Genomic DNA, 20,375 nt, shown 5'->3' on the forward strand with positions numbered 1-20,375 from the left:
TCACAATAATCCTGAGGCTATGTGCTATCATCATCATCATCTTAAAGCTGAGGAATCAGAGTCAACAATTAAGTAACTAGGATCATGCAGCTAATAAATGTCTGGGGCCAAATCTGAATTTGGGTCTTCCTGACTCCCAAGACCCAGCCTTCTATCCACTGTGCTACCTCAGAGATGATCAGGAACTGAGGGCAAAGTAAAACAGAAGTGGAGAAGATAATGAATATGAGAGACATAGAATGCAACGAAAGGGAATCTTGGGAGTAGGAAAACTAGAGGTGAATTAGAATGTTTTAGAAAGGGCGAGTCATAGCAGGATTGAGAATGTAGGCAGTAACATGCCTGGTAGTACAGTCTTGTGCTTTGTGTTTTTTCTCTTTGAGTTATCTTTGTGTATTAATGTACTTTCTTCCCAATACCAGGTTTATTGCCTCACTTCAAACAGTGAAAAGGCAGAAATCAGTTGGATGGAATGGTGGTGGTATGATAACTTCTAACATTCCTTCTTTGGGTTTGTTTGGACTTTATACTTTTAACATTCAGGTTTGATTCTTCAGTTGTTCCTTCCATTTTTGCATATTTGTCTTCCTGGTTCCATTTAATTTAACAAAAGCCTTCCTTCCCATGATTCCATGTATTCATCATATTCATTTCTTACAGGCACATTAATATTCCTTACATTTACATATGACCTGCTTAATCATTCCTGAGTTGTTAGGTATCTATACAACAATGTGCATTGTTTCCAGTTCTTTGCTACTATAAAAAATTCAACTACTAACATTTTGGACAGCAAATTGCTATGATTTAACAGCTGAAGGATGCCAAGTTAGCAGCTAAAAAAGTTCAAAAGCAGCCCTTCCCAGAAGCCCCCAACACCCCAAGAGCAACTGAGATGTATACAAACAGGCAGCTTCTTTGGGGAGCTAAAAAGAAAGTTTCTTTTATCTAGCAATCCAAAATATGTGGAGACTGAAGAAAAAAAAATTTAAGACCTGCTTGATATGCACCATTTTCCTTCCTGCCTGCAGAGAGGGGGAATTAGCCAATTTATTTTATGGTAAGGACAAGCTGGTTGGCTTGCTGGTAAAAGGTTTGAGGAGCCACTTCTCTGCTTATTATTAGTCTAGATTAAATAATCAGGAAGCCAGAAAAAGCAACTGAGATTTGTGGGAGGTATACTTCAACAAGCATGTAGAGCATCAGCTATGTATGAGCCACCAAGCAGGTGCTGCAAGAGACAGTGTGGGAGAAATGAGTCCTTGTGGAGCTTATAATCTAATAGGAAGAGTAAGGCATGTACATAATGAGCACAAAGGCCCATGGCAAATATAACAAGGTCAAAGTACTGAGAAATCTAAGAATGAGATGATTTCCATACTGTTGAGAAGTGAGTGACAACTTCATGGTGACACCTGAATTTGATGAATTGCCAAAAGATTTAAAAAATTTTGTTTTTGACATTCTTAAAAACATTTTGAGTTCCAAATTCTCTCCCTCCTGTCCCTCTCTCACTCATTGATAAAGCAAGCAATGTATCAATTATATGTGAGAAGAAATGATGTCATCAATATTTTAATAAGCATTGATGGAACTGTGTGGAAGAATGAGTTCATACCAGTTACTAGAGATAGTACTAACAAAAGCATATAGACAAGATAGGATGGGCACAAAATGGAAAAAAGTCATCTGACTTGGCCGGAACACAATGTAAAAGGAAGTAAATGTTAGGGAATTCTAGAAAGGAATATTTTAGCTAGACTTTGTGGCCAGCTTTGAATGCTAGGATAAGGATTCAGTGGACATTTGGAAATTACTGAAGGCAATATCTTTGCCAAGAAAACCCCAAATGTGGTCACAAAGAATCAAATGTGCCCAAAATAAACAATAAAAATTAGTTTGGTTTGGCTGGTATATTAAAAAAGTAGTTCTTCCCGGCCTCAGCCACTTCCCAGCTGTGTGACCCTGGGCAAGTCACTTGACCCCCATTGCCCACCCTTACCAGTCTTCCACCCATGAGACAATACACCGAAGTACAAGGGCTTAAAAAAAAAAGTAGTTCTTATACATACATACATACATACATACATACATATATATATATACATACACACACATACATACATAGACATATAAACACAAGGATATGTGTGTATATAACCAAAATGATTGGAGCTGAGTGATGAGATCAGTACAATGTAATAGAAAGATTATGAAGGATGGACTAGAGGGGGAGAAAATGGAGGCAGGAAAATGTATAGAGGGGGATTCTGGATGTTCACAAAATACTAAGGACTGTTTCTAGATTAGGAGAAATCCTATCACCACTCCTAGAGAAAGAGATGCTCTGATGTTGACTGAGTTCCTCAGAATTAGGAATATGCTTCTTATAGACACATGATAAATTAAGATATGTTTTGTGACTAAGAGTCTTCCAAAATACATTGAATTCCTGGGTTGCTATCTGTACTGACTTGAGCTGAAACAAATGACAGAAGAAACCTCGGCCATCTCAAGTCTTCTCTAAGTTCTTGGGAATGGCATTTATCTGTCCAAAAGAGAGAGAATACTTCCTCAAATTCAATGAACTTTTATTAATATCTACTACATACAAGGCATTGGGCTAAGAGCTTGGAATCTAAGGAAAAAAAACAACAAACAAAATAAACTAGTCCTTGCCCTCAAACTCACAATCTACTGGGGGAAAACGATCTATTAAAATGACATCTATATACACACATAAAATCAAAATAAGAGTGTGATTAGGGCAAAGGAATCAACCAAAATGATCTAGGAAAATGTGAGGATCAGAACTAAGGTGGAAGATACATGAGACATCCAATTTCTTAATTTTACAATGATAAAACTGAAGTACATAACTTGCCTAAAATCACTCAAGAATTGGAGTTTGAATTTCAGGTCTCTGACACTAAATCTAATCTTGTTCCACCCTTTCACCTGGGAAGATACAGGGAGGAGGCATCTGAACTAAACACTGAAGAGGAAGAGAAGGATTTTAGGAATTAGAGACAAAAGGAGGGTGCATTTCATGTAGAAGACAGCCTTTTTAAGTTAAAGATGGAATTAGGAGACATCTAGTAGTTTGGACAGTTAGGTGGCACAGAGGATAGAGCACTGGTCCTAAAGTCAGGAAGACTCAGTTCCTGAGTTCAAATCTAATCTCAGACACTTCCTAGTTGTGTGATCCTGGAGAAATCACTTAACCCTGTTGGTATCAGTTTCCTTATCTGTAAAATGAGCTGGAGGAAATACAAGCCACTTTAGTATCTTTGCCAAGAAAACCCCAAATGTAGTCAGTCATAGGGCTGGATACAATTCAAATAACTGAACAACAAAAACTGATTTGGCTGGGCATATATAAAAAACTAAAAACAGCTCTTTTATATATACAGGCACACATATATACACATAAAATATATATGTATACACACACATAAAGAATGCTTTAAGATGTACTCTGGTGGGAAAGAATTGGAAATCGAGGAAATGTCCATCATTTGGGGGAATGGTTGAATTGTGATATATGATATTGTAATACATTATAAGAAACAATAAGTTTGTAAAAAACTTGTGGGGGAAGCTGGGTAGCTCAGTGGATTGAAAGCCAGGCCTAGAGATGGGAGGTCCTAGGTTCAAATCTGACCTCAGACACATCCCAGCTGTGAGACCCTGGGCAAGTCATTTGACCCCCATTTCTGCCCTGGAACAAATATACAGTACTGATTCTAAGATGGAAGGTAAGGGTTTTAAAAAAACAAAACAAAAAACCCAAAAAACCTGTAAAGACCTACATGAAATAATGAAGAGTAAAAAGAGTAGAACAAAGAGAACATTAAATACACTGCAAAATTACTATTTGAAGAATAACTTCTGAACATCCATTCCCAGAGAATGAACAGACATAATTTATATATACACATCTATTGTTTGGGTGATACCTTCTATGATGTGGGGAGAGGAGACAGGAGCTGAGATAACCTGGTAATAAATTTTATTAAAAAAAGAAAAGAAAGGGGCAGCTGGGTAGCTCAGTGGAGTGAGAGTCAGGCCTAGAGACAGGAGGTCCTAGGTTCAAACCCGGCCTCAGCCACTTCCCAGCTGTGTAACCCTGGGCAAGTCACTTGACCCTCATTGCCTACCCTTACCAATCTTCCACCTATAAGTCAATACACAGAAGTAAAGGGTTTAAAAATTAAAAAAAAAAAAAAAAGAAAAAAGAAAAGAAAAAAAGATTTACAAAGGGATTTTCAAATATTGCCTCTATCCTTACAACAACATTGGGAGATAGATGCTAGTGAGTAATGTGAAATAAGTCTGGAAAGGGTAGGTTGGAGCCAGGTTGTAAAGCGCCTCAGATACCAGGCTAAATATGTTGCAATTTATCCAATAAAGAACATATGGAACCACTAGCTTTTCAGTAGGGGAGTGACAGAGTAAGCCTCAAAACAGTCTTGTACACTACTTCATTCACTTGGAAGTAAATGGCACATAATTTAATAAGCAGTGAAAGCCAATCATTTCCCCCTTACTTTTGTGTGCAGGTTGTCATAGGTAGTGGGCATCTCCAGGGCCCCTAGGTGCAGGCTACTGACAAGATTAACAGTATGCCAATATTTTCTTGCTTTTGGCAGTTGATCCTTGTGGAGAAACTGCATTCATTTTTGGGTTGGATAATCCTGAGATTCAGACCATAAATGCCTTATTTGGAGATACTCAACATGAGGCAACTAGGTGTCAACAATTTTTAGAATACCGGATCTAAGAGCTGAGGAGATCTGCCTTAGACACTACCTAGTTGTGTGACCCTGGGCAAGTCACTTAACCTCTCTGCCCACGATTTTATATCTGCAAAATAGGGACAAAAACAGCACCAACCTTCTGGGTTGTAATGTTGTGAGGATCAACAGCAATGTGAAGTAGTAAATACAGAACAGAAGCTACTGGAGAGCAGGGGATGACTACATAATTTATGCCTGTATACTGTCAATGCTTAGCACAAAAGCTCTTGAATGCTTGCTGAACTGAATTGAACCAAGTTATCTGGAGGAGGGTACCACATGATTTCGAAAACCTCTTCCACTTTTTAAATTTTATGATTTTGTCTGGAAAGAAGGTTCCCATTTTTGTACGACACAAATAACAAAAACAAATATTTAAAATACATACTTGATATTTCCTAAGACAAAACATTTGTTTCCAAACTCCAAGAATAATTTTTGGCATATCTTTTATTAATTGCTGTATTTACAATATTCTGTAAATATTAACAGTCATCCAGTAAACATATCAAGAATAAAAAAGTCTTGTCACATAAATGCTGAAACTTAACACTTCATTTAAAAATGCAGGAAAATGTACGCTCTTCCAGCATAGTGTCTGTCACTCCTTTCCTATGTATACAAGTAAATAAGACAATAGGATATGAGTTCCCTTAACTTCAAGTATATCAGCATTTATTAGCAGAGGGGAAGCGACAATGCCACCCACCCACAAAATAGGTTTCATGTTATTCCCTTTAGGTTTCCAAATCAAATGCCTTTTGAGGACAGGGGAAGGCGTGCATAGAAGGCTTAGAAACTTCATTTTTCAGGTTCAGAATAACATGGGCTGGCTTTAAAATAGAGAACACGGGAATAAAAATTCGGAAATTGTGTCGTACGTACCACTTCTTGAAGACCTTTGCTTCTCTTGAGGAAAGGAACAGAACGGTACAACACTACTGACTAGAGACAGCTTTTAGGACAGAAATCATGATGCTCAGAAACTGATCAAACATACCTTTATAAACCTGGCTGTAGAACACACCATTTATATCTTCACTATCCAAGATTCATCTATTACACTATATACAAAAACTGCTGTATATGGTGTGTTGACATGATATCATGGAGACAATTTCCCCATCCCCCTGTGGCAGTATAATACAGCTGCTTTCCTCATTCCAAAGAGGATAAAGTGGAAGTCTTTGTCCCTTGACAAAAACTTTATAAAAGCAGTACATGCAATTATTTTAAAAAAGCAAAACACACACCCCTCAAAAATCCATATCCATCAGATTAATTATTAGTAGAGGTTGCAGGTTCTGGAGACTGAAGGAATTCATAAGGGTCGTGAACCATGTCTTGCTGCTCTCCAACACTAAGATGAGAAGGGCTTCCTGTAAACACGGGAAAAAAAAATACTTTTGAAGAGGTTAGACATTTCATGGTTTGTCATCAACATGCTGATGGGATGGAGTAACCTAGAATTCTACTTGTGGATATCCTACATGTTATTCTATTACTTTACTGAAAATTGATTTAAGAAAATTGTCATTATTCAGTTTGTAAAAGTCAATATTCTCAGCTTTTAGGTAGCAGATAAATATTAATATAAGGAACCCTCTCCACTGGTGGTAGAGCTATTCTAGAGTAACCTGAGAGTATAAAATGAGAAGCCAGGTGGAAAGAAAATGATGAAGCTCAGGTGCAACAAAGCCTTAAAAAGTAGAGAGAAAATGCAGATGTGAAACTTGTTGGTCATGCCCAGAAGAGGGCTCAACGCTCAGGTGTTCCTTTTCTTCCCTTTCCATATCTATCTTATTCCCACAGTCGGGGAAATAGATGCTGCCACATTCTGACAGAAGGTAACACAAGAGACATTTGTAATTGTGACACTGAAGGAAATATAAGAATGTAGCCACATTGGTGCATGGGATACCAGAGTGCAAGCCACAAAAGCTGGAACCTCAAAATCCTGAAGCTGTGAATAGGGAGGTCCTCCTGGATTTTGTTTTCTGCAGATATCCTCTTTTTTCTTTCTTTCTTTTTTTAAACCTATATCTTCCATCTTAGAATCAGTATTATACTTTGGTAGCAAGGCAGAAGAGCAAAAAGACTAGGCAAATTGGGGCTAAATGACTTGCCCAGGGTCACACAGTTAGGAAGTATCTGATGCCAAATTTGAACTCAGGTCTTCCTGACTAAATCTATGCCTGGTATTCTACCCGTTGTGCTACCTAGCTGCCCCATAGATTTCCTCTTAATGCATATTCTAACAACAGGTAAAAACTAAAGATACCTCTTTCTCCAGGTAGGCAACAAGAAAGGCACTTATTTATATATTAAAAGCATTTAGGTATTACATGCATTTAGTTGCACTAGTCATTCATTCATCCAACAAATAATCATCAGACTACATAATACACAATGCACTATGCTAGGCACTTAGGGAGATAGCAAAAACATTCCAGAAGATAAAACAAATTCCTCAACACCAAATTGTTACCCTCATTAGATTCTCTGACTACTAGATGGAAACAAAATAAAAATAATACCACCACCTGTGGGTGCTTATATAGTCATTCATGTACATATTTCATTGATTCTTATAAGACTTTTGTAAGCAAAGTATTAAAAATGTTACCAACCCTCATCTTATAGAAAAGAAAATCAATCGGGTCACAATTGATCCAACCATTCTGAAGGGCAATTTGGAATTATGCCTAAGGGGCTTTAAAAGACTTTGATCCAGTCATACCGCTGCTGGATTTGTACCCCAAAGAGATAATGACAAATGTTTGTACAAAAATATTTAAAACTGTGCTTTTTATGGTGGCAAAAAAAATTGGAAAACAAGGGGGGGGATCCCTCAATTGGGAAATGGTTGAACAAATTGTGGTATCTGATGGTAATAGAATACTATTGTGCTGTAAGGAATGATGAATTGCTTGTTGTCCATATGAACTGGATGGAAAGACCTCCATGAACTGATGCAGAGTGAAATGAGCAGAACCAGGAGAACATTGTTCACAGAAACTGAAACACTGTGGAACGATCAAATATAATAGACTTTTCTACTAACAGCAATGCGAGGATAAATCTGGAGGGACTTATGAGAAAGAACACTAACCACATCCAGAGAAAGAACTGTGGGAGTATAAATGCAGAAGGAAAACTCATGATTTATCACTTGTTTATATGGGTATAGGATTTGGGGTTTTGGTTTTAAAAGATTACTCTATTACAAAAATGAACAATATGGAAATGGGTTTGAGTGATAATACATGTATAATCTAGTAGAATTGCTTGTCAGCTCTGAGAGGGGGGGAGGGAAAGATAGGAATCATGTAACCATAGAAAAATATTTTAAAATAAATTTAAAAAAGAAAAAGAAGTCAAGATCTGGAGAAGTTCGATGTCCATGAACTCTAAGGAATGGAAGGATTTGAATCCAGATCTCATCTGATGTCAAATCTACCACTCTTTCCAGTAATTTCTCAATGTTTAAAAATGGCAATATGCAAGTAATTATCACTCTATGAGTCTCTTAAATGTAGACTCCGAATGATAGGATAAACATATTAAACTGAGAGGCTTTGGAAGGTCGCCAGTACCCTCCATAAAGTCTGTGATGTCCTACTAAAATATTCTGTTGTTATTAAAGCTTTAGCAACAGCTATTGGGCTGGTCAACAAAAAGTCTCTGGCTCTAATTAAGAGATACTATTGATAGGGTGTCTTAATTCTGTTCTAATGGCAATAAAATTACGACTACTCAAACTAAAATAAGACTCTCTAGAAGGCAAAACCTCTCTTAGACCAACTTACCCAGATGATGCTGATCCCTTTCTGAAGTGTTAGAAAGAGAGCTGAGATTGGAAGACGGCCTGGAGCCCACTCGATCCGTCTGGGCTTCATGAAGATCTTGCAAGAGCTTAGTTGTTTCGTCCAAGTTTAAGTGGTTATCATCATGGTCAAGCTCCTTCTTCACTTTCCCTGAAAACCAAATATCACATTGTTATAGCTCTCATGGACTATGACCCTATGAAGTTATGGATACCTTCATCTATCCAGTTCAAATTACAGCATGACACAGAACCAGCTAACCATGATGGTGGAACTATGGTAGACACTGAGTCAAAGGAAAATGTAAAACAAGATGGAATAATTGCAAATTGTTGGAAGTGTTTTGTGGTGGGGTGGAAAAATATTCCAAAAATGCTTTAATCAAGCAAAATGCCTGAAACAAAATTTATAATCATTTACTGAAAATCAAATTCTCTTAGAAGGAAAGAAAAATATTAATTACATATCTGCGAAGTGTCTTGTGTTTAATGTATTATCATAATTAACTAGGCATTATCGCTGTCACTCAAAAGAAAGAGAAAAATTATAGCTATTTTGTGAAAGATCAGGTGTTTTCAGTTTTGTCTCATGAAATAATACAGTGGGTTTTGGGGATGGGTTTGGATATTATTTAGGTCAGTATCAGAAGAGTAACCTGGGTTCTGGGAAGGCCACCCAAGCAAAGGGCTGGCAGAGTCAGACACTGAGGTGAAACTCAAACCCACTGAGATGATATATAAAAGTTGTTTAATTGTAACAAGGGAAAGGTAAGAAGGTAATTGGACAGCTCAGTATTTATCTAAACCTCACAAGATTTAAAATGTCCTGTTACCAGGAATCTTTGTGGATTTATCCCTACAATGAGCTCACCTATCTATCTAGAGACCCAGACCCTAATACAAATATCCTACACTAACCCAAAACAACCTCCCTTTTTGCTGGTAATGGAGGTAGTTAAGCAGCTAGGCAGGACAAGGCCCAAGGAGAGGGTTTTGGATCCATAAGGATCCCAACCAGATTCTCACAGACAGATGGTTCAGCTGTACAGGATCACATAGGAAGCTCAATAGATGTTTCAATCAGGTAGAGGGAAGCAGGTAGGATGGAGAAGTCCAGATATACCAAAGACAGCAAAGAAAGGTATCCAGTCCTTCTTCAGGAAAAGAGAGAATGAATTCCCACAAGCTAACTGACTCTTCCCAGTAGAATTCTAGACTTCCTTATTGCTGCTGTCCCATGCCTCTGCTCTCTGCACACACACTTAATTTTACTTATAATACTCACTATGTGAAAATTTAGTAAAAATATGATATTTTATTTTGTACCAACATCTTGTAGAACTTTACCTGTTTCAGTGTCAAATCTACTTAGTCTGTTTTTATATTTATTGTTTAATTCTTCCTCCTGCCACCAGTGAGGCAGGGGGAGAAAAATGTTCAGGGTCTAAATTCTTGAGTGATCTCCCCTTGCATGCTAAAATTTCTAACAGTAAAATTGCAAAGGGCTTTGAAAAAAAATCTAGTTAACTAAGCCCTTTCAACTTCTGCCTATTGTAATTTTCTTTTGCCAAAAAGGAAATGGCTAGAGACACACTGAACATTAAAGAAGTAGAAAAGAGGTGCCTCAATACGAAGTCAACTCAACCCCTGTCTCCTACAACATTTCAGTAACTCCCATGAGGAAATACCCACTTGCTACTGAAAAACACTTAGGACACCAATGACTCAGTCCTAGCCCTGTTGCAAAAACAAAAAGAAATCTACTGCCTTCTCCCTACCACTGGCGGAAATATCTTCTAAGCATTGTACATTATCTCAATACTGAGGCACAATTAACTTTGCCAATACTTAGTGTATCCCCTTACTTGAAAGGCATTTTTAAAAAAAGGCTTCCTAATCAGTTTTACTAAGAATTACATGGGCTAGGTTACAATAATAAAAGAGGATATGCATCATCAAAGTTTCTAAAGATAGCAAGATTCATGGAGGATGGAGCCAAGATGACAGAATAAAGGCAAACTCACTTCAGTGCTCCCAAATTCCCCTCCAAATTATGTTAAAATAATGACAATGAAACTAACTCTGGAGAAGCAGAATCATCAAAAGGACTGGATGAAAAAATTTCCAACTCCAATGTTAAGAAACAGTCTCAAAAAATGAGCAAAAACCAAAAAAGGACTTGAACAAATAAAATTACTATGGTGACAGGGAATATCAAAACATGAACTTAGAAGACAAAGTCAAAACAACTAAACTGTAAAGCCTCAAAGAAAACTATGAATTGGTCTCAGGCCCCAAAAAATTTCCTGGAAAAATTCAAAAAAGAATTTAATAAATCTAGTAGAGGAAAACTTGGGAGAGAAAAATGAGTGACATGAGAAAATCACACACACAAAAAGAATTAACAGCTTGGTAAGGGAGAAACAAAAAATGCTAAAGAAAATAAAATCTTGAAAAAAAAAGCAGAACTGACCATTCTGGAGTACACTTTGGAATTATAAAGAGTTATAAAACTGTGTATGGCTTTTGACCCAGCAATACCACTATTAGGTTTATTTCCTAAAGTGGTCATGGAAAAAGGAAAAGAACCTTTATGTTCTAAAATATTTATAGAAGCTTTCCTTGTGATGGCAAAGAACTAGAAATTGAAGGGATGCCCATCAATTGGAGAATGGCTGCATCTCTGCCCAATGATTATAGGTAATTCACAAGGATCTCTACATGATCTTCTCAACTGTAGCACTGACTTCTCTCTTGAACTCTAGTTCCTCATGAAAAACTGCTACTGGACAAACATTACCAAGCCCTAAACACAGCTCAAATTCAACATGACCAAGCTACAACTCCTATTTCTGTAAGCTACAACTTCTATTTCTGTAATAGGATCAATATCTACCAGGATCTCCACCCCTACTCCTATCCTACATAGGTTAGGCTCGATTTTTTTTCCCTAACAGGAACAGAAGTTATCACTATGACTGGATGAACAGCTTTCTGGTGGCTCTGGGTTGTTTACTAGCTTCCTGATGGCTTAAGGGCCTGACTGGAAAGAATCTTACTCTTCAGACCTATGAAATTCTAAGGTGCAGTAAGTTACTTTACCCTTTTCTACTGAGTAGACTAATTTCTGAGTGGAGTTGAAGGGACCATTTACCTAAGTTCAGTGCTATATACTTATTCATAATCTTTTCTATGGTATGGCTAAAAAATCCTCCTTTACCTACAGAATAATTAAGTGTCTTATTTCATTCCATATCAGATCTCAACTATTAGCCAGAGTAACATCCAGTCTGATATATGGCATAGTTTATAGATGGCAATGACTTACCCTGGGGTTCAAATGTGATGACAACATGGAGGGCCAATGGAGTTTTTCAATGACTCTTCCAAATCTAATCACACCTTTTATATCTTGTCCTTTTCTCCATTAACACAGCCTCTACCTTTAGGCATTTATTCTTGCCTAGACTACTGCAATAGCCTCCTAACAGTTCTCCATGTTTCTGGTGGCTCTCCTTTCCAATCCATTAACCACACAGCTGCCAAGTTGCTATTACAAAAACAGATATGACACATCACTCCCTTACTCAGAAATCTTTAGTGTTTTTTTTTTTTATTGCTTCTGGGATAAATTTTCAACTTGGCAAAATTAAGAGCCTTTGCAATCTGATTCTCACTTACCTTTCTGTGCCTTATTTCATACATTCTGTTGTGCACTTTCCATTCCTATAAATTGGGACTAACTGCTAGATGTTCCCTGAAAATGGCATTTTATTACCTGCCTCCATGTTTTTGCCTATGCTGTGTTCTCCACATCTGGAATATACTAGCTCTTCTACTTTGCTTCTTATCCCAGTTTACTTTAAAGCACAGTTGATTTTCATCTCTTAGGTCTTTCTTGAATCCCTCCGCCCTGCCCCCCAGTACTAGTGCTCTCATCTTCTTGAAAGTACTCCATTTCACATTTATCTATCTCAGTCCATGGTGAAATGCTTCAATAGAATACAAGTTTGATGTGAAGATTTTATTTTTTTGTCTTATATTTCTGGTACTCTACATCATTGTTAATAAATAAATATTTTTAAAATTTAATTGGGTTAGGGTAAGGGAAAGACAATCCTTTCTCCAATAGCTTCTTAATGGCTAAATCTGATGGTAGTTTCTCAGGTTTCATCCTTTTGAACTCCTCATCTATCCAGGGGAGGTGATGATCCTTCTTTTGGATACACACTCTTTTCTGGGTTTAAAAAAACAACAAAACCTTCCAGGTTTTCCTCCTATTTGTATGATTCAAGATTCATTTCATATTCCTTTTCAATCCCCTTTGCTGGCTCCTAAATCATATCATACCTGCAATTATGAGTATTTCAGAGCTTCTGTCCTGAGCCCTCTTGTCTTTACAGTATGTGACCTAATCAACTCCCATGGGTTTAATTATCACCTCTATATTGATGACTCAAGACACCTAGCTTTAGTGTTTTTCCTCAGCTACAGTTTCACACCACCAACTACTTACTGGACTCAACACATCCAAAACAGAACTAAATATTTCTCCCTACAAATCCAATCCACTTTCATTCTCCTGGTTTTATAACTTTAGTATTATCCTCAACTTCTCATTCTCCCTCACCTCATATATCCTCATCAGTTATTAAATCCTATTTCTACCTCCACAACATTTCTTGCATGACACTTAGTCTTTACTCAGTCACTGCTATCTCTCACCTAGAATAAAACAGCAACTAGACTTCAACAGTCTTCTAACTTCAACAGTATATCAACTGTTTCCTAAACATTGCAACCATGCCTTGGTACTGTTTTTTCATTACCTCCACCCCAAAAATTTCTTAACCTACTTCATGATTCATCTCCAAGCACTTTGTATAAGGCTTTGCTTATCTCTCTATTGTTAGTGTCCTCTTTTTTCATTTGATTGACCTCAAATTTATTTGTATTTCCTTTTTTATTTATACTGTATAAACCGGTGAGCAAAGGCAAAAGACATTATGGGTATAATCTGGCTCCAGAATATTTTTAATGATGTGAAGTATAAAAGAAATAAAGATATGACCAAGACATAATATTAGGCAGGGCTGGCATTTGAAGAGTACAAAGGATAAGAGACTGCCCAACAACTGTACTGTAATCCATGACAATACTAAAAGAACAAAAGGGGGCAGGCTAGGTGGCTCCTCTGATAGAATGCCAAGCCCAAAGTCAAGTAAAACAAACAAACAAAACCAAAAAAACTAGAGGAAGAACTTCATTTTGCTGGGTGGATTTTCTATAGTAGAGCTTAAGAGAAAGGTATTGAGGAACTATGATTTATATCAATGAAGGATTACAAAACCATATATGTTTAGAGCTGGAAGGGAAATTATGTCATTTATCACCCCAAGTTCAACACTAGTACCCATACAGATGAATTTCAGTCTCTGGAACCTACTTTTAGAGGTCTATTAACCTCTAAAAGCCTTTGAAGGAACGTAATACTTCCTTTATATCCAACAGATTTTTTTCCCCCCAATTCAGAAATTCAAAGATCATTTCTATGCTAATGGTCCTCTGATATCTAATTCTATCCTTGAGCCTCATCACTCCAGCTGCCTTTCAGATTATCTCAAACTGGATATGATATGCCATAGACTAGAACCAACATGCCCCAAACTGAACTCATGACTTTTTTCTGCAAGCTCTCCCCTCTTCCTAACTCCTGTTATTGTTGAGAGTGACACAATCTTCACAGTCACCTGGTTTTGCAACCTAGATGGTGTTAGGATGGTGAGTAAATACTGCATTGGTAACTTATTATTGATGGAGGGAGAAGGCCCATGGTCTAGCTGAAAGCCATGGACCTAGGGAGTTCCTAGAATGGAGCATGGAGCAGCAACAAGTCCATATGTCACTGAAAATTGTCCTTCAATCCATAACTGCATAACTGACAATGGTGAGGACTCTGCTTCCCAATTTTTTTTCTCATACATAGAAGTTGGGGGGAAAAAAATCCTACCCCCACCCCCCCTCACCCCCCCACCTCCGATAAACTCTTTTAGATAAGAAATATAGAAATTCAAAGAGTTTAGCTATTGAAAACTTACCCAACGAACTGAGCATGGAAATATCAAGAGAGACATCAGAATATGACTTCATAGACATAAAGTCCAAAACAGAGCTGCTATTTTCTCCAACTGAATCACCAATCTGCTTGAAAACACAAAGAGAAGGGAGACTCAAATGAAGAACCACAAATCACAAACACAAGATGAAAAAAAAATGCCCAGTATGATATCTATGGAAGAAAAGGAGATGATGTTAGATGCTATTCCAATGAACTTTACTTGATAAATGATTGAGGACATTCAGATACATATCCTAGATGGGGAAGATATCTTGGAATACCTTTTGGAAATTTTCTTAGTATCAACAATTAATCTTTCTTTTTGTTTACCATAGTCCACTTCAAAGCAGCAACCAAAATTTGAAGTTTCCTTATGGATATTTCCAAGTTTTCATTGCCTAACAGTTTTTAATAGGCAAACATCATTTTGTTTATGTCAAGTTCTACTATGTCTAAGCTAATAAGTTAAATGTGTTTATCTTCTTTCTTATCTCGTCCTACCTAAGACTGAACATTAGCATAGAGCAATGTGCAAGATAACTATGGAAATTTGAATGAACCTCTCCCTGACTCTATTCTCTCTCTTAATCTCCTCCTCAGAAATGCCAAAATAATCTTCCTAAAGAACAAACCTGTTTGTCACTTCCTTGCTCAAAAATCTACCTCTAGAAGAAAATACAATATCTTAATTTGACAGTTAAAAACCTTCCACAAACTTGGCTCAATCTACCCTTTCAGCTTTCTTTCAAATAACCTTACCTCATATACAAAGGTTTTCTCCCAAAGTCAATATGACAACTCCAACACCTATGCATCTACACAAGCCATCTCACTCATGAATGGGCTGAAACCCCTCCTCTCCTAGCCTTAAAATAACTCTTTCCTTCAGTCTTAGGAACAATACTGTATATTGGTTCAAAGGCACAGGAGTGGTAAGGGCTAGGCAATGGGGGTTAGGTGATTTGCTATCTAGCTTCCCCCTCCCCTCCAGCCTTGCCCCATACACTTCCTCTTTATCTCAGGTGCCATCTTTTCTGTAATATTGTCCCTAATCTTATTAGTGTTTTCCTTCCTAAAATGATCCTATAATATAGTATTTAATTATCTATAGATACATTATAAAATGTAAGCTCCTTGAAGCCACTTTCTTATTGGATCCTCAGACCTAAAACAGACCTTTTACATAGTAGGCCTTTAATAACTATCTGTGGATTGAACTGAGTGTAGAAGAACTCCCAGGGAATTAAAATATACAATTTGATTTTACAAGAACATTACCAACTGCTTCTAAGACATTTTAAATTTGATGTTCCACACCACAGGCATCTCACATTAAAAGAACACAGAATTCATTCCCTTACCTCAATCCCCAAAACCAAACTCTCATTTTAACTTCTTTATTGCTCTGGAAGGCACTACTACTATCCTTCAGGTCATTCACAATCTGAAGAGTCACCTGTGATTAAATCTCTTGAATCTATCCCTTCTTCTTTGCTGAAATAGCCTCTAATTCTAGTTTAGGCACCATTACCTTTGGACTAGGTAGTTGCAATAAATGCTTAATTGTTTTTCCTATCTCCAGTTTTCTCCCCATTCCAATCCAGTCTCTATAAAATTGCCAAAATGATATTCTAAAACCATAGGCATGACATCATCAATTCCCTTCTCAATAAACTCCAAAGGCTTCCTTATTCCCTTTAGGATCAACTATAAATTGTGCCCTTTGACATTTAAAACTATCACAATTTTGAGTCAATCTATTCTTTCAGCCTTACTTCGTGATAATTCCCATCACATACTCCAGTCCAGCCCAAAAGAGCTTTTTCACTGTTCTTCACATCTGACAATCCACCTCTCACCATATAGGCCTAAGCCTGGAATTCTCACCCTCTTTGCCCTTGCCTCTTGAAATCCTTAGTTTCCTTCAAAACTCAGTTCAAATACCATCACTTAAATGAAGCTTTTCCCAATCCCCACCAGGCATTCGCTTTCCCCACCAAAATTACCTCACATTTATTTTTTATATAAATTTTTATAGTCCATGCTGTCTCTCCCACTAAAATATAAGCTCTTTGAGGGCAGAGACTTTTATATATTTGCCTCTGAATCTCCAGTGCCTAATAGGTCTAGTATATAGGGAGTATTCAATAAATGCTTGATGATGCATTGATTTTTCAAAGAATGATGAATCTAAACTGAATTCTTCAAAACTAAGCCTTTAAATATCAGTTAGTACCATAACTACAAAGAAGTTGTGGCTCTTTGGGATCAGAGGGACATATATATTCATAAGCCACACCTGTCTGTATCTGAATGGAGGAAAGCATGAGCTAGGAGAATTAAGATGTTTCATATAGAAGGTAGTACTCGAGCTGAGTCTTGATGGAAATGAGGGAATTTTCTGAGACAAAAATAGTACATTTTAGACATGAAGAACAACCAGTGGGAAGGTGGGAGTTGGGAGACTGAATGTCTTGTGTGAAGAAAAGTAAGAAAGTAGAATGGCTGTACCAAAGAGTATAGAAAGAGGAATTATGTGCAAGAAGGCTAGAAAAGCCAGATAGAGGTGGGTGGTAGAGGGTTTTATAAACAAAACTTATCTCTGGTCCTAGAAATATTAGGGAGTCACTGGAATTTACTGAGTAGGGGAGTGATACAGTCAGATGTGTGTTACGGGAATATCATGATAACCTCTATATCAGTGATTCCCAAAGTGGGGGCCTCCGCCCCCTGGTGGGTGCTGCAGTGATCCAGGAGGGTGGTGATGGCCACAGGTGCATTTGGGGGTGGTGAATAACTGTAAGGGGGCGGTGATAGTATGTGACAGGGGGCGCTAAGTAACATTTTTTCTGGAAAGGGGGCAGTAGGCCAAAAAATTTTGGGAACCACTGCTCTCTATGAAGGATGGATTGCAATAAAGAGTGATAAAGGCAGACAGAATAATTAGAAGGATACTGCAATGGTCCAGTCAATAAGTGATAAGGACCTGAACTAAGATGGTGGCCATATGTAGAGATGTTGTGGGGTTTGAAACAATGGTAGTTGGCAACTTACTAGAGAAAAGAGATGAGTCAGAATAAGGAGTTTCAGGTGACAACAAAACTGCAAACATGAGTGACTAAAAAGATGGTGGCATCCTTAACAGAAATGGGAAACTGGGAAGAAGGATATGTTTGGGGAGAAAAACAATGCATTGTTTGGATAAGCTGAATTTGAGATGCACTTTTGAAATTTCCAATAGGTAGCTATTGGTGAGGTACTAGTGCTTTTAAAAAGCCAGATTAGGATGAGATACATAGATCTGGAAGTCATTCCCAAAAGATTAGATGGGACAGAAGTGGGAGAGGTAAACAAGTAAGAAAGGGCAAAAGAGATGTGAACAGGGACTAGGACAAAACCCTGGAGTAACACTCTAGTTAGGCTGCTTTGAAAAGCCAGCAAAGGAAACTGATGAATGATCACAGATAGAAAAGGAACCAAGAAAGAAGAAGGCCACAAATAAACAGCATATATAGGTTGATCAAGTTGTCAAAAGCTGCAGAGGGCAAAAAGGATAAAAAATGAGAAAAGACCATCTGATTTCTCAATCAAGAAATCTCGATAACCAGAGAGAGCAGTTTCAGTTGAATGGTCATGCTGAAAGCCAGACTGTAAAAGAGTGAGGAGAAAGAGGCAATGAGTAAATAATTTTTTTCTATAAGTCTGGCTGAGAAAGTAAGATGTTAGCTTGAGAAGATGACAGAATATAGTGAAATCATTTTTCAGAAAGTTTGAGTCAGGCAAGTTTGTAGTTAGGAGAAAAGGAACAAATAAATTGGGAAATATTGAAGATGGGGGAAAGGGATGATAGATAGTAAGGGCAATCTGGTGGTGAAAATAAGGGAAATGGGTTACAGAATACATGAGTTGGCCTAGGTGAGGAGGTCCATTACATCAGAGACTAGTAAAGAAGAGAAAATATAGAATGATATTGAGGGTTTGGGGATATAAAGAAGATAAATGATAAATGGTGATGATTTTCTTGGTAAAATATAAGGTGACATCCACAGTTAAGCAAATTACTAGAAGTGTGCACAAAATAAAGATTTTGAGCAATAGACTATATATACAACTGTAGATAGGCAAAGGTATTTTCTAGGTTCAGTTTCATCATTTTTCTAAGTGCACTGATATGAGATTTTAGAAAAAAAGCTTAACAGAGGAGAGAAAAAACAATCTTATTGCTAGACAAATTTAGACACACACAAAAGCATCAACATAGAGATGGCTCTATATTATACAATACAGATGTTCTTTCATGGGCATTTAGTGAAAGTAAAAACTTTACAACCTTACTTCAACCTGACTATTTATCGATGAAAATGGACTTCTGCCAGTGTCTCCATGAAGGTCTAGTCTCATCAGCAAAGACTCAGACTTACACTTTATTTTATTAAAATCTTTAACCTTCCATCTTAAAATCAATACTATGTATTGATTCCAAAGCAGAAGAGCAGTAAGGGCTAGGCAATGGGGATTAAGTGACTTGCCCAGGGTCATACAACTAGGAAGTATCTGAGGCCAAATTTCAACCCAGGTTCTCTTATCTCTAGGCTTCACTCTTAATCCACAAAACCACCTACTAACCCCTGAAACTTACATTCTATTCTATCTCCTCTGTAACTGATTTATTATGTGGGGCAATGATGGTGGCCCTTAAAGAGATTAAGTTGGGAACTAGATGAACTAGAACTAGATGAACTAAAACAAATATAAGCAAAAGACACCCTTGCTGCAGAAACCACAATTCTTTTCATTCATTCATTCATTCATTCATTCATTCATTCATTCATTCATTCATTCCTTTAAACCCTTAACTTCCATCCTGGAATCAATACTGTGTATTGGCTCCAGGGCAGAAGAGTAGTAAGGGCTAGGCAATGGGGGTCAAGAGACTTGCCCAGGGTCACACAACTAGGAAGTGTCTGAGGTCAGATTTGAACCTAAAACCTCCTGTCTCTAGGCCTGGCTCTCAATCCACTAAGCCACCTAGCTGCCCCCAGGAAATACAATTTTAAAGACATGAAGTAATTTATTTTTGAGTTATCTTAAAGATATGAAATTGGAAAATTCCAAAGAAACATTCTTGAAGAAATGCTCTTACCAAATAAGGCTGTTCCAAGACATTAGAGGCTACTGATTCATATGTTTATTTATTATCTATAAAATCTTTAAGAGAATGTTAGGGGGTATCCATTTTAAAAAGATGAGAAAAGAAAAGACATTATCTTCACAATCACACAAATGAGGAAGAAAGGATATAGTTTTCTTGAGATGGCTGATGAAGAGAGGGATGAGAGAAGGGAAGAAGAGAATTAAAAGGATCTGTGTCTAAGCATATGAAGAAAAAGAAAATTCAATGAAACTAGATTACAAAAGCAATTTTTTTCAATAATTTGCTGAGAATTAGCATCATATGAAGTTTAACTAGCATCAATAGAAGATGCCCTTTATAAAGACCAAGTAAAAGTGATATTGCTTATTAATGGTTAAATTCTTTAACCCAGAGGTTCTTAATCTTTTTTTTTTTCCCTGTCATGAACTCCTTTATCAGTTGGATGAAGCCTATGGACCCCTTCTTAATGTTTTTAAA

The 20,375-nt window shown here is 37.3% G+C and overlaps 1 protein-coding gene across 10 annotated transcripts in view; it reads right to left on the minus strand.

Annotated features, from left to right (window-relative positions):
* Nucleotides 1-5,231: 5,231 nt before the first annotated feature.
* Nucleotides 5,232-20,375, minus strand: part of BRD9 (bromodomain containing 9) — a 62,793-nt gene continuing 47,649 nt past the window's right edge. For all 10 annotated transcript variants that reach the window (XM_044665237.1, XM_044665263.1, XM_044665185.1 and 7 more), the window contains 3 exons: nucleotides 14,724-14,826; nucleotides 8,609-8,776; nucleotides 5,232-6,178 (listed from right to left, as the gene is read on the minus strand). In XM_044665237.1, the coding sequence (XP_044521172.1) occupies nucleotides 6,078-6,178; nucleotides 8,609-8,776; nucleotides 14,724-14,826 (372 nt within the window). In that variant the 3' untranslated portion in view covers nucleotides 5,232-6,077. The remainder of the gene's footprint in view (nucleotides 6,179-8,608; nucleotides 8,777-14,723; nucleotides 14,827-20,375) is intronic.

The sequence above is a fragment of the Gracilinanus agilis genome, chromosome 1, assembly GCF_016433145.1.
Source record: "Gracilinanus agilis isolate LMUSP501 chromosome 1, AgileGrace, whole genome shotgun sequence".
NCBI lineage: Eukaryota > Metazoa > Chordata > Mammalia > Didelphimorphia > Didelphidae > Gracilinanus > Gracilinanus agilis.